Below are 14,280 nucleotides of genomic sequence, written 5' to 3' on the forward strand. Positions count from 1 at the left end.
GTGCTGAAATACGGGCATACATGAAAGCTCAAGAAAAATCTATAAATTTTATAACGACATTTGAATTTTTCATGGCATCAATGAATTATCTTATGCAACTGTTTCGAGGTGGATGCACAAATTTAAAAAAGTGCACGTGTCAACTCAAGATCCCTTTAAGTCTGATAGTTACTGACAATTAAAAAGTTCATGAAGTCAAGCTTATCATTGACAAAACTGCCATACTTTCACCTACCCAGATAACTCATATCGCAGGGATATCAAAAGGTACAACTCATACACTGAAGAATAACTAGTTCAGCGATTAACTGCAAAATGTACGATTCATTTGCTAACATCTTACCAGAAGAAGGAGCGAGTTACGTGCGCTAAAATATTACTGAAAATGTTCCTAAATATGACAGTCGCCGTTTTTCTAATATTGCGACTTGAGATAAAATCTAGTTTCACTATTTTAAGCCAGTTCGCAGGTGTAAAAAGAATATGCCGGTGGTCCTTTGTTGCTGGGTCGTGTGGGGCATTAAATGCCTTCCTTCCTTGATGATCTTGTTTTGATATTTTTGGGCCAACAAAAATGTGTGTGGTCCATGCTTTGCTAAGCGACTGACAACTGTCATTAAAGTTATGTACGGTTACTTATTTGTCAATACCAATACACAGGGAAATGCTGATTTGTGTTTCTAGAGACCGTTCTGTCTTATCCCAAACATTATAGATATGTCGTGTTAAGAAATCTTGAAACAACTTTAATGAGGGTTGTTCTTTGACCGGTATGAAATGCCTTTGTTTTCAAAACACTCCTGCATACCAAAGACGTACTGTTATTGTTTGATTCTTTCTTCGAGAAGAAACGAGTGGCTGTCGTCCGTAAACATCAACCGTATTCTCCACACTTGATACGCTGTGACCTTTTCCTCTTTCCTAGACTGCAAAACCATCTTGCAGGTAATCGCTACAAACGTAGAAATGAACTTGGGTTCGTCATTTTTTAGTTATTGAAAGGTTAACCTAAGGAGGACTATGTTAAAACATTTGTGCCTGTAAAATGTCTTTCATTGACTGTTAATATAAAATGTTACTGCGGATGCGCTTACATTGTATTATCAATATGAATTGTTCAGGTCTATACACTAAATATTTGTATCACAAAAGTGTGTAAAAGTTGCAAACAGATTGATATAAATTGCATTCAAATAAGGGATTATAATGTTGAACTTAAACATGTATAAGTTGCGCTTTCCTATGTTTTAGAAAGAAAAACGAGAACGCAGTGAAATACCTACTGGACACTTTTTATTGGGATATAAAAAGAAAAAGATAGATATGGATATAACATGTGTTCCACCATAATTATGTAAAATATGTGTGTTCATACCGTTAGTCAGGACCGAGTAAATTTCGAAAGATTATAGTTGCCCTCTTATATTGTAGTACGTTATTGTGTATTTTTACAGAATAAGATTCAAAATCCATGCCATCAATAATATAGTTTACAATGCATTTCATTTTAGTAATTCAAAAACAGACATAAAGGTCATAACTGAAATGATTTAGAACCCAGACCGAACTGTTTTTGTGTAATGACACTTTTTGTTCAAGGAAACTTTCATCGTTTACACTGTTTTCCTCCAAATTGAGGTGCTGGACACGTGCAAGATGTTCGTATCTTAGCGCTTCTGGATTGAAAATAGTAAAGACCGTTTGAATACCGGCAGGTTGTGCCATATTCCACACACCAACCTCCATGTACTACAAAAAAAATAGTTTGCAAATTTTACTCTCGCATATAAAGAACAACGTAAAATGTGCAATGCATAAATGGCTGCATTTGAGGAAATACAGGTAACTAAAGACAGGTTTTGCCTCCATTCGACGGAGATGGACACCCGCAATGTGTCCGTTCGTAGCCTTCGCCGCTATATCTGTAATGAATGTAGGAAATCGGATAAGAGCAGAGAGTGACATTCGTCCAGCACCAATCCCCGTCGACTGGAAAAAAGTGAATATTAAAATAAACAAACAATTACCATAGTATTAATGCAGGTCTCCTACCTGTTAAAACCCCAGTAACATTCTTAAGGGCAATTGGCCGTTCAATTATTCCATTGAATGAAATGAATAAATGAATGAATAAATTAATAAATGAATGAATAAATGAATAAATGTATGACATGGGTGAATTCAATTCTTTTTAATTATTAGTATGTCTGTATCATAGTAATGTGTCCTAGTAAGGAAATTATGTTTTTACAGAAGAGACAAGTAATCAAAAGATCCAATTTTCACAGGAGGAATATGCTGATATAATAACTTTTCTCTATTTTAAGAAAATTTGTTGGAAAAGTAACACATTCTTATTTTAAGTTTCATGAAAAATGTTTTCACTACTTTTGAGTAATCACAAATATTGTTATATTTACCACATTTTAAGCCCTTTTTGTTGCCATAGCAACCACAATTTTCAACCTAGGAAAAAAGCAAAAACGTGCATAATCTCCAGACTGCCATCTATCAATATTTAAGTTTTCATAGAAATATTTGTATTACCAGTTAATGTGTTCAATTTGCCATATTTTCAGTCTATTTGCTGCCAAAGCGGCCATTTTCTTCAATATCGGAATCAGAAAAAGACGTGCATAACTTTCAGACTGTTATTTATCCATTTATCAAGATTCATAAATATATGTTCAGTACATTTTGCGTTATCAAGATATCCAGTTTGTGGACGGTCGGACGGACATATGCACAGAGGGTAAACCTAAAGTCCCCTCCGGGGTAACTGGTAGGGGACTCATATGTTAAAGGCACATTGCAAAACGTTTCTGATAATTTATGTTATCCCCGTAGGATATTGAAAAATAGTTGTCGTCTTGAAGTCCGTGTGTGTTTTCGTTACAACTGGGCGATGTAATTTTAATGAAACATGTCTTGAAAGTATATGAACGGGGAAACAAGACTTATTTATGGTCTATGGATTTAAATTTGTGTTAACTTATGTTAGGTGTAAATGCTAATAAGGCATTTTAAAGACACTCGACATGAATGCAGATCGTAGTCATGAAACTATTAAAATCTATTGAATATTTGATGGTTTAGAAAATACACAGCCAAACCATTATTGGGAGAGGAAAGATGGGGGTTGATAAACTTTGTACAATAGATTAGTTATTTATTGTGTTTATTGAAATCAAATTTTGCAAAATCATGAATTAGGGTCTTAACATTAAAGGAAATGAAAACAGTTTAGAATCGTACAAATTTTAACTGGTTAAGCATTATTTTTATAAACATATCGTAAAGAGGTGATGATAATTTATTTCATTTCAATAACTCATTAATAAAGACTTTCGTGTAGTCATGTAAATGTTGTAAACAATTGTTTTCCTATTTAGTATTTTAAAAAATTCTTAATATACATGTATCTTACTTTTTAATATTTAATTTAATCTTCATTTTAGCTTGCCAGTTATCTAGTTTAGTTTAACTGATTCATTGTACTAGATGGCCCTAACCATATAAAAACTTCCTTATTTTTTTACCAGATTGCCCATACCTTTCAAACAACAGACCAAATCAGAAGACTTTGGGAATTAACTCATATTTTAGATGAAAAATACCTGCACATGGTTGAATGCTACAGTTCTTAGTATCACTTCCCGTCCCTACACACGTCTGGTTCCTCGCAGCATCAAGCTGATGTACGCATATTCGGTATCTTACAGAAGTTCCGTCGTTACATGACTGTGAACATGCAGACCATTCTCCCCATTCTGTCCAACCGTAATGCCCTTAAATATTATAAGATAATATTATTTCATCCGATTGAAATAACACGATTTTGCGCTTACAGTTACAAATGTAATACAATTCATAATATTAAAACGTAACTGCAAAGCTGAACAAGGCATAGCAATGTACACAAATTTCAGCCGTAGACAAAGCCATGCCACACAAGACCTCCAGCAGGGCACACATATCGGAGCCGAATGGCGCAGTGACTGAACAGGGATGGGCCATAAATCTTATGGATTTTTGTTTTTCATAGCTTCAATCTGTTATGTTAAAATAATAATCAATACCAAGAACAATTATAATGATTTAGTAATTTCTATAAGTCGAAAAACTACCTTTTTAATTTCCATACTTTTATAACACATAATTACACATTCAGTGCTACAATCTGCAGGAGATAAACATGCCCTTAAACCATTATTTCAACGTTTTGTTTAACACTTTCATTTGCACTTTTTTAACATGTCAAATGCCGTACACGCTTTATGTCGCACCATTGCCGCTTAATATCGCAACAGCCACTTAATGTTACACCATTGCAGATTAATATCGTAACATTCGCTAAATGTCGCGCCATAACCGTTTAATATCGCAACAGCCATTTATGTCGCACTACTGCCACTACATGTCGCAACAGTTGCTATCAATTTTTGTTAAATGTCACAACAGCAGCTTAAGGTCGCACCATTGTCACTTAATGTCGCAACAGTCGTTTAATGTCGCAAAACCGTTTGCCTTTAAATGTCTCAAATGTAATGTTAAATGACACACATTTGTCCGCGTTCTTCAAATGTCAAAAAATACAGTTAAATTTTGTAAATGTTAATCAATATTGATCTAATAATGTACTGGTTTATTATCAATTTAAAAGGTTTTCAGTTTATCAGTATAAGACGAAGTGAATGATTGAATGTTCTATATAATGATTTCTACCGATATACTTTAAGGGAAAGTGTTATTAGTTTCATGAAAGTCGGTATTTTCAATTTACGGCCGTAATATATGCTTAAGAGCTCCAACGTTAAAACATTATTAAACATATATTTGGCATGTCTAAAGAATTAAATAAATATGGATTTCTGAGGCGTAATGTTACTATTTACTGCATAGTTTATGATAATTGAGACTATTTTAAGTCGTTTAGGCTGGAGTTATATGTGTGTCATGTCACATGTATGACGATTTGTTTGTTTCATTTTACGCCTTTTCCCAACAGCATTTCAGTCATAAAGCTTAAAAGATGATTAGTTTTGTACATGCAAACTAGAACATTAATCAATCGCGTTAAACCTAAACGATTGCATGTGAGACAAATGACTGTTAAAAAGCGAATGTAGTCTTCAGTAGGCAGTTGCACTGAATCACTCTTTTATATCACTTAGTTACTTTATAATGACGAATATGAATAATTTAAAATAATGCCATTAGGTACCTTGAGTTTAACATGATAATTAACGGCGTTGCGACATAGAACGGCACATCAGACATTTACATACCACACATTCCACATGATGCGGGGCAAAGGTTATCGACGTTGGCTATTGCTTTGCATGCTTCTTTATTTAGTGAACCAAATGCAGCACAGGCTGTTGGATTGAAATCCATGCACGTCCTCTCATCTTTAAGTAGATGCAAGTCATAAATGTGGTCATCTGATACTGAAATGAAAGCGTATACTTTACGAAATTAAATATCATGCACATGTAACCAATGCCAATTAACACAGAGTACGGGTAATAATTTTCTGAAATTTTATAGCAATTATTTGTTGTTGTTTTATTTTTATTATGGCATTTGTTTCAATATTTGCGCCGCTTCAAAATCAAGGTAATTAATGAAATCTACGAAGCCAAAATAATCAACCTTTGCATATACATTTTTGTAATATATTAGCTTTAGCTAAAACTTATTTTTGAATTGTGCAATATTTGCATGCCACTCATAGTATTATTTGAACTGAAAAGACAAATATTTAATGATCTTTGTTGTACCTACCTGAAATTCGCTGACTTCCACAAGATTTAATATTACAGTGATCTTCCGAACAACACAATGAACACGAACTATCTGTACCATCAGAGCATTTCCCTACCAAGGCCGGAGAAGGGGATGATTGTTTCGGCGCAGCAGAGCAGTGCTTGAAATTTAACAGAAAAATCCAATAGAAGAACAATTTCAGTATATATGATTTTTTTATTATAATATAACTCACAGCTTTGGTGTTGTTGACAATGAAATAGGGAGAAAAAGAATCACCAAAGAAAGCTCAAAACGGCAAAATCGTAATGAAACAGGCTAAGTGTGTTTGTCCCTGTTCATGGACAGTACTTGAATGAGCATGATACTTTCCACACCAGTTAACACTTATCAAAAACATCAGGTCTGTAAGTGGAATAATTTATTGAATGCTTTCATAAGCATTGATGATTTAATGTAAGTCTTATTAATTATTTATATGTCAACATACATTACGATAATTAATAATCAGCTACCTGCAAATTCATACAACCAAGTCTGTATCTAGTGTTGCCATAGATAACAACTTTTCGAACGAAGCACATCTATAAACATAAAAATATTGTATTTATTATAAACATAACAAATATTGTATTTATTATGAATGAAGCACATGATTTAAAAATAGCGTATATTTGCAGTTCTTCTTCATCTTATTTTTATTATTCAAGTAGAAGGTGATTATGGAACTTTCAATGCGAGTAATAGAACAAAACAGAAAATGCCTTTCATTTTCATACTTTAGCATTTTGCACCTCACCCTTAACATGATTGTGTCAAAGTCAAACATTATAATGATACAATACAATATGAAGCATAACAAGGCCTGTTGTACATATGACAAAAGAAGATATAGAATATAAATCTGTATAGTTTAACATGAAGTGCTTGATGTACAGGGAAACATTTATTTTATTTAACATTTATTGCAATAGATTATGCCTATTTTTAGCTCACCTGACCACGAAGTGGTCGGTCAAGGTGAGGTATAGTGATGGGGCTATGTCCTGCGTCCGTCGTCGTGCGACGTGCGTCGTTCGTCGTCAACAACTGGGTTGTTAACTAGAATTAAAAACTAGGTCACAGGAGCTAAAAAATAGAAAAAGCTTGTTAACACTCTAGTGGCTGCAGTTTTGATCTAAATATTCTGGAAATTGTCAGAAAGGTTGTTTTGATGATTTCTAGGTCAAGTTCGAAGATGGGTCATCTCCAGTCAAAACCTAGGTCACAGGAGCTAAAAATAGAAAAAGCTTGTTTACGCTCTAGTGGCTGCAGTTTTGATCTAAATATTCTAGAAATTTGTCAGGAAGGTTGTTTTGATGATTTCTAGGTCAAGACCGGAGATGGGTCATCTCCGGCCAAAAACTAGGTCACAGGAGCTAAAAATAGAAAAAGTTTGTTAACACTCTAGTAGCTGCAGTTTTGATCCAAATATTCTGGAAATTTGTCAGGAAGGTTGTTTTGATAATTTCTAGATCAAGTTCGAAGATGGGTTATTTTCGGTCAAAAACTAGGTCACAGGAGCTAAAAATAGAAAAAGTTTGTTAACACTCAAGTAGCTGCAGTTTTGATCCAGATATTCTTGAAATTTGTCAGGAAGGTTGTTTTGATGATTTCTAAGTCAAGTTCAAAGATGGGTCATCTCCAGTCAAAAATTAGGACACAGGAGCTTAAAATAGAAAAAGCTTGTTAACACTCTAGTGGCTGCAGTTTTTATCAAGATATTCTGGAAATTTGTCAGGAAGGTTGTTTTGATGATTTCTAGGTCAAGTTCGAAGATGGGCCATATCCGGTTAAAAATTAGGTCACAGGAGCTAAAAATAGAAAAAGCTTGTTAACACTCTAGTGGCTGCAGTTTTGATCCAAATATTCTGGAAATTTGTGAGGAAGGTTGTTTTGATGATTTCTAGGTCGAGTTTGAATATGGGTCGTCTCTAGTAAAAAATTAGGTGACATTGCCCAGATATGGAAAACCTTTTTAACACAATAGAGGTCACATTTTTGACTCAATTGTCATCAAACTTGGCCAGGATGCTTGTCTAAGACATTGCTTGGATGCGGTTGATGGGTCACGGGAACGATCATGGGCCATCATGGCCCTCTTGTTTAAAAAATGATAAACAGAATTTAATAAGATATTTTTAGTGTTGTGTGTTTTTGTGTGTTTGCTGATTGTGTGATCCTCCATTAAGATGCTTAAACAATTTCCAATTACAATATATCAGCTCTTGCATTTGTTTAAAAAGTAAGAAGAAAGATTGGTGTAAACATAATTTAATGACAAATTTAATGACATTTAATTTGTTATAGTTTAACGTTGTTTGTAATAAAGGCTATTTAATGATATGACAACTTAAGAAAAATGAAACTATCAGTTGCCACTATTGTTAAAAATAATGTGATAGACTTTGTTACAGGACAGTCCTGTGATAAAGTCTTACTGACCTATAGTACGTAAGATGCTATTTTAGTAAGACCTATCTCTCCTTGCATTTGTCGGCGTGTTTCGATTAGTTTCACAGAATAATCAATATAATTGTTTCTGAATCAATTTTCCTGTTTTTTTTGTATTGTATGATGATCATATCTAAAGTTCAATACAGACAATACACCCAAACGTCTGTAAAATAATAATAAGATTTTATTTTGTATTCCTTGTTAATTTAATTTACAGATACAAGAACGTAATGAAGTACGTTTCTAAAATAAAATGTTTACACATACTTGTATGTAGTCGAGGAATATTTTTTTCTTTAACGATGAGATACTACTTAATTGAAGATGAATAAGGTCTCTATAATTGTTAAAAGTGCATAACTGTGCACAACTTTTAGTTTAACTTTAAATAGCAATATTTGAGATATTGTTTATTTGTACTTTGATATGGAATTAAAAGGATTATTGTTACGACATTGCGTTTGCTTAGCATGTCAAAATATCATAAAACATTACGCGTAGAAAGTTGGATACATCTTTAAGTTGATATCGAATTGAATGTTTAAAAACGATATTTCCACTAAACAACACTTAGCAGCACACACAGTTCATTTTCCTTATCCGTCCCATCCGGTGCTGTCCGCGCTTTGATTCTGAATTGTAATTGAGAAATATAATTTACCTCATCGCTCTGACATTGTACAAGGTTTTTGCATTGAGCAGGATCCTCAATCAAATCACATGACAAACATCGCGGTGGTCGAGTTATGTTGCATCTTGGAGATACTGATAAACAATCATAAGCGGTATTAGTATGTTAATTCTTTAGTAATGCAAACGGTTCCAAGAACTGTCGTTGCATCGATTTGCTTTAAACGTTAATTTAGAAAAAAATCAAACAGCTGTAGATACCCATTAGAGAGGTAGGTAAGCATAAAATAATTTTGAAAGTAACTTTACTTGGTTTAGCATGTTTGTGGTCGACATGATAATAATAAATTTGTAGTTTAATCCAAAATTTATAATTTATGTTAATATAAAACCTGGAAGTTGACACTTGTCTAAGTTACATAGATTTTCATTGCACACTTCCGAACAAAATGTTTGACTTCTTTGACCAACTGGTACCTTAAATGTTAAATGTTTAAAGCGACGTTCTGTCTTTAGTGACCATAGTTAGGTGCGCCGAACAGTATTTACTATATAAATGGTCTGTATGTAGCGACTCCCTGTCTAGTCCGTACAACGACCATGATTTAGTCACCCGTTACGGTATTTGAGCCGTGAACAGCGACTTTTTCAGGGGAGCAAGGCTTGAACTAGGTGACGACTTTGGCGAAGAAGTCGCTTTCGGATTAGCGACTTTGCCTAAAACAAACTTCAAAGAGATTTTGAAGTCGCCCGATTTTTATAACTTTCCGTCATACTTATTTACGCCGCTAGGTCTGTTTATAATTTGTTTACCTCTCAATTACAACCATTACCGTTAATCCGCTAATTAAGAACGCGTGTCAACATCAAACAGTTCAATACACGCCGCAAGGCAAGAGTTCAGTATGTTTATCTTTCTCATTACGTTTTCATGCGATTGACGAATCAGAATGCGCGTTGTATCTACGTCAGTTTGCATTGACCAATCGGCGACACGCTAATACACTGTGACTGTTTGTTGACAATTACACAAAATGGCGACAGATTTAATCAATTTTCGCCGATAGAATGATTAAAGACACCTGCATAATCATCAATGCTGCGGTGTTTTGGCGAGTAAAGATAAACCCAAACGTCTTAAAGGTGTGGTTTTGTTTAAAACCTCGATTGTTAATGTTTTTCGGAGCACATTTCTGTAGAAATTATGTGAAGATTTGTATCTAATGTTTTATTAATACATTGAACTCCGTAAAGTAAACGGGCTGATTATACAAAATTAAATGTCTCTACAGTAACATCTCATTAGTAAAATTGAAATTAAACATTTTTTTACAAACAGATTTATCAATATCAATTACATTTTCATAAATATGTAACTTTTAAATACTAATGTTATGGTGTAGTTTATAATCTTTACCAATTATACATGCAATTTTAATACTGTCTTGTTTTCTATAAATGATATTTGATATGTTTGATATCAATAAAAATATAATTAAACCCTTAGTATGGTACTATCCTGCTTTTCAACAAAATATTGGTATGATATGTTCATATATACGAATTATGCTGAGACTGTCCACAGTGACTCCCTGTCTACAATGACCTTTTTTCTTTTCTCCCATCGAAGGTCACTGTAAACAGTCTTTACTGTACATTTTAATTGCGATAAATTAGTGGCCTAGAACTTCATTTTAGATGCCGACTAAGTATTAAAGTGGTAATGAATGCATGTACAAGTTTGCAAATGCATACACTTTGATTTGGATCCATTTGAATTGCTCATTCGTTATATCAGCACGCAGTCTGTTTCAAATGAAAATTAAATTTGCTGATGCGTTTTTTGTTTTTGTTTTTTTTATTTGTTTTTTTTAATGATGTAGCTTAGTGGCTTTGAAGGCAGCTATATAGTAAATATTCCTATGTCATAAAATAACGAGGCGAATCATTAATCAAACTTTGTCTATTGAAACTTGTCAGTTAATTGAATATCAGGACATTTGAATAGCAAGAAAATGGAGCTGGATTTTTTGATATTCATATTTAATCTAAATACAAACGAGTTATACTAGTTGAATAAAAGAACGGGCATCAAAACACGTGGCTATTTGATTTGTACGAAGCAGAACAGCCCCGAGTATAAATCAGATTCCCAAGTATTATGATGTTCTGTCTTTTTTCCATTATAGGCAAAAAACTAATTCCTTGTCGTAACAATATTAAACGCCAGAAAAATGAAACCGATATACTAGCATCTAAATATGACTTTTTGTCTTTGTCGTCGCAATAAGTAAACTGCTGCAAAATAAATGAGACAATTAACGACAGTGAGTGCTGGTTACAAATACCAAAACTCCAATTAACGCAAAATGCATGTGTGGTATTCGATTTAACTCTTACACATATTTCAATTGTAAAGTCTCCAAACTATGATACAATTGTATTTTACTATGATGCATTTTAAAAAGTGGTCTCTAATCTATGATACAAATGTATTTTAACGCTTACCATGTCATATGTGCATCCAGCTGTGTAGAGAACACTTCCATTGATATAACCATCCGCCCTTGTGAAACATTCCTTTAAGTGCATGTAATAAAAAAAATCCATAATTTTGATTATCACATCACCCTGTCGCTTTGTATCGTATAGCACGACCTTGCATCATTCTGTTGTGACATTAGTTGCATTTTACATTTATAGCGTAAAGACGCACTAAATGTATGCGTAATACTATACAAGTGTCAATTAAAAGTGAGTATGTTTCATGTTGATAGCTCTTATATGGATATGAGATGAATAGAATATTATGTATATTCAACTATTTCAATAAATTCAGTATTGAATCTCCACTCATTAAATATCCTTTATAACTTAATATGAATAAAACTTTAAAAATGTTTTCTGTTTTGATATCTTTGTTGCTATTATTTAAATCCATATCATCTTTTTTAATTTTTGCTGTCAATTGCCTTTAGGAATATGATGTCAGAACAAAAAGGCTTCATACGTTTCAAAATATCTATCAAAGTTTGTTAAATGAAACTTGTCCGAACGTTATTGCCAAAGGTAAATAACTTGAAAAAGTGATCACTCAGAAGCATTAAAATAACGAAACTTACAAGACAAGAGCAGACTTTTGAGGCACAATCGCTCCTTTTTGAAAGGTGAAAGCTTAATTAAATAATAAAGAGACTCTTGCTTTCTATTATTTAATTCTTAATTAGGTGGCATTACGTATTTTTTAATTACAACTAACACTTTGTAAAACATAATGATTTGATGTCTCAACACAATTACGACAATGACCTTTCAATGTCCATACAGTGCATATACATACACTTAAAGATATATTAAGGTCGATGGAAAAGTGAAAACGTAAGCAAACCTCCCTGCCAGTACACTCCACTGCATTCATGCAATCCTCACTAATTCTAATATCATTACAAGAATAGCAAAGCAACCCACTGGAACCTTAAAAGAAATTTGTCATAAAGTTATAATGATTATGGAACTCGTGTATCTGTTCGTACAGTTACATTCACAAAGGTATTGATTTAAAGCCACAACAAATGGATCAATTCACAGATTTTGTAATGTATTTCAAAATTAAGTAAATTGTACTAACTGTTACTATTATAAAGGATTTTAAAGGTAACAACTGATATTCAATACAATTCATAACTTACCTGTTATGCTACACAATATCCCAATCAATTGAATTTTGTCTGAAAAACAATATTCCGTAAAGTGTACGCAACTATATTATGATGTATGTTAGCTTTTTTGTTACCAAAGCATCGCAGTAAAAGATATAAGTATATTTGCTTAAATCATAGACATTAAAAAGAAGAGTGGAAAATATAGTCAACAAATAAAATTCAAGTTTATGACATGTTATGCTTAACGGGCCATTCATTGTATAATTTCAAACCATGGATATCCGATGACCTTACTCGGAGATAAAGAGTAAGATAAAGTCGGAGAAATCTTTCATGGTCTTTCATTGTCACAATTTTAACTCATTACCCTAAAAACACAGATAATAATTGATGGCGCAAAGTGAGAAGGAGCTTACTTGTGTCGATAAGCTGATGTTAAAATGAATATTAGATTATTTAAGGAAACAAGCAGCATTGAAAAGTAAAACTTACTGAAAGCGGTCATCATTTTTCCGTTTGCGTTGTATAAAATTGCTTACAATGACGGACTTATCAGATTAGGGACAAGACAATTAGATAACAAGATAAGAACATAATATTGTAAACATAATACTCAACATAAAATGTACAAAAACATTAACAGGAAATACGTCATATTGACCGTAATTTGTGTTCGGAATGATTTCACAATCGTCTTTCCTAATTATTTATTGTTAGTGTATTGCATCCAACAAACATAATATGGCTGATTTGATTCAAATTGAATAACAGTTTTAGAGGAAGTAGCGATGAAGAAGAGACTCACAGAGTACTATTCGCAGCGCTGAAGTATGTCGTCTATGAACTGAGAATTGCTGCAATAAAAATGGTAATTGTGTAAATGATTTGATCTGAGTGTTATATAATTCATAATTAGTTTAAACATATTTTATTTCTCAGAATATATATACATGTTACAATTTACAATATACATAGAGCAATTCAAATATTCTTAAAAAACAGGATTAGAATGAAAGACAACATGTCTTATGAAATTCTTTTCCTAAGTGAGTAATTGACATATAATAAGCGCTTAAATAATTACATGCTTTATAATCTGAGACGAATATAATATAAACAAGAGGGCCATGATGGCCCTGAGGTCGCTCACCTGTATATAGGCCCCCCCCACCCCCCAGGCCAATTTTTACCCAAGGGCTTTTATTTGTTTATTTGAACAGACTTGGTAGACACCCATAAGAAGAAGTTTCATGCTAAACATCTAAGTTCTAGCTCATTGGGTTTTTTAAAAGAAGATTTTTAAAGTTTTTACTATACACATATAGTTAAAAACAATGACACCCCTGGGGCAGGGCCAGTTTTGACCCCCGGGCTTTTATTTGAACAAACTTTGTTGATATTTACTTAAAGATAATTCATGCTTAATATCTAAACTCTAGCTATTTGGGTTTTTTCAAAGAAGATTTTTAAGTTTTTGCTATACACATATAAGGAAAATCAATGACACCCCCCGGGCAGGGCAAGTTTTGACCCCAGGGCTTTTATTTGAACATACTTGGTAGACACCCATTAGAATATGTTTCATGCTAAATATCTTAACTCTAGCTCTTTGAGTTCTTTAAAAGAAGATTTTTTAAGTTTTTGGGGCGGGGCCAATTTTGACCCCCAGGGCTTTTATTTGAACAAACTTGGTAGACACTCATTAGAAGATGTTTTATGCTAA

At 33.1% G+C, this 14,280-nt stretch overlaps 1 protein-coding gene across 1 annotated transcript; it reads right to left on the reverse strand.

Moving 5' to 3' along the window:
• Positions 1–3,525: 3,525 nt before the first annotated feature.
• LOC132722746 (thrombospondin-1-like) lies at positions 3,526–13,143 on the reverse strand. The gene is made up of 10 exons (XM_060707288.1): positions 13,050–13,143; positions 12,585–12,623; positions 12,284–12,369; positions 11,404–11,475; positions 9,288–9,372; positions 8,927–9,030; positions 6,285–6,353; positions 5,788–5,929; positions 5,289–5,450; positions 3,526–3,788 (listed from the first exon to the last, which is right to left on the reverse strand). Exons 1-10 carry the CDS (start codon positions 13,063–13,065, stop codon positions 3,574–3,576), a joined length of 990 nt encoding a protein of 329 aa, XP_060563271.1. The 5' UTR covers positions 13,066–13,143; the 3' UTR covers positions 3,526–3,573.
• Positions 13,144–14,280: the final 1,137 nt, after the last annotated feature.

Source organism: Ruditapes philippinarum, unplaced genomic scaffold, assembly GCF_026571515.1.
Source record: "Ruditapes philippinarum isolate M1 unplaced genomic scaffold, ASM2657151v2 ctg9119_1_1_1_1, whole genome shotgun sequence".
NCBI lineage: Eukaryota > Metazoa > Mollusca > Bivalvia > Venerida > Veneridae > Ruditapes > Ruditapes philippinarum.

What these genes read in the sequence shown, in the direction of transcription:
- LOC132722746 (XM_060707288.1), bottom strand. An exon ending in TGGAGTGTACTGGCAGGGAG is followed by an intron (nt 11,476 to 12,283) that starts GTTTGCTTACGT and finishes ATGCACTTAAAG; the next exon opens with GAATGTTTCACAAGGGCGGA. An exon ending in CTGGATGCACATATGACATG is followed by an intron (nt 9,373 to 11,403) that starts GTAAGCGTTAAA and finishes TTAACATTTAAG; the next exon opens with GTACCAGTTGGTCAAAGAAG.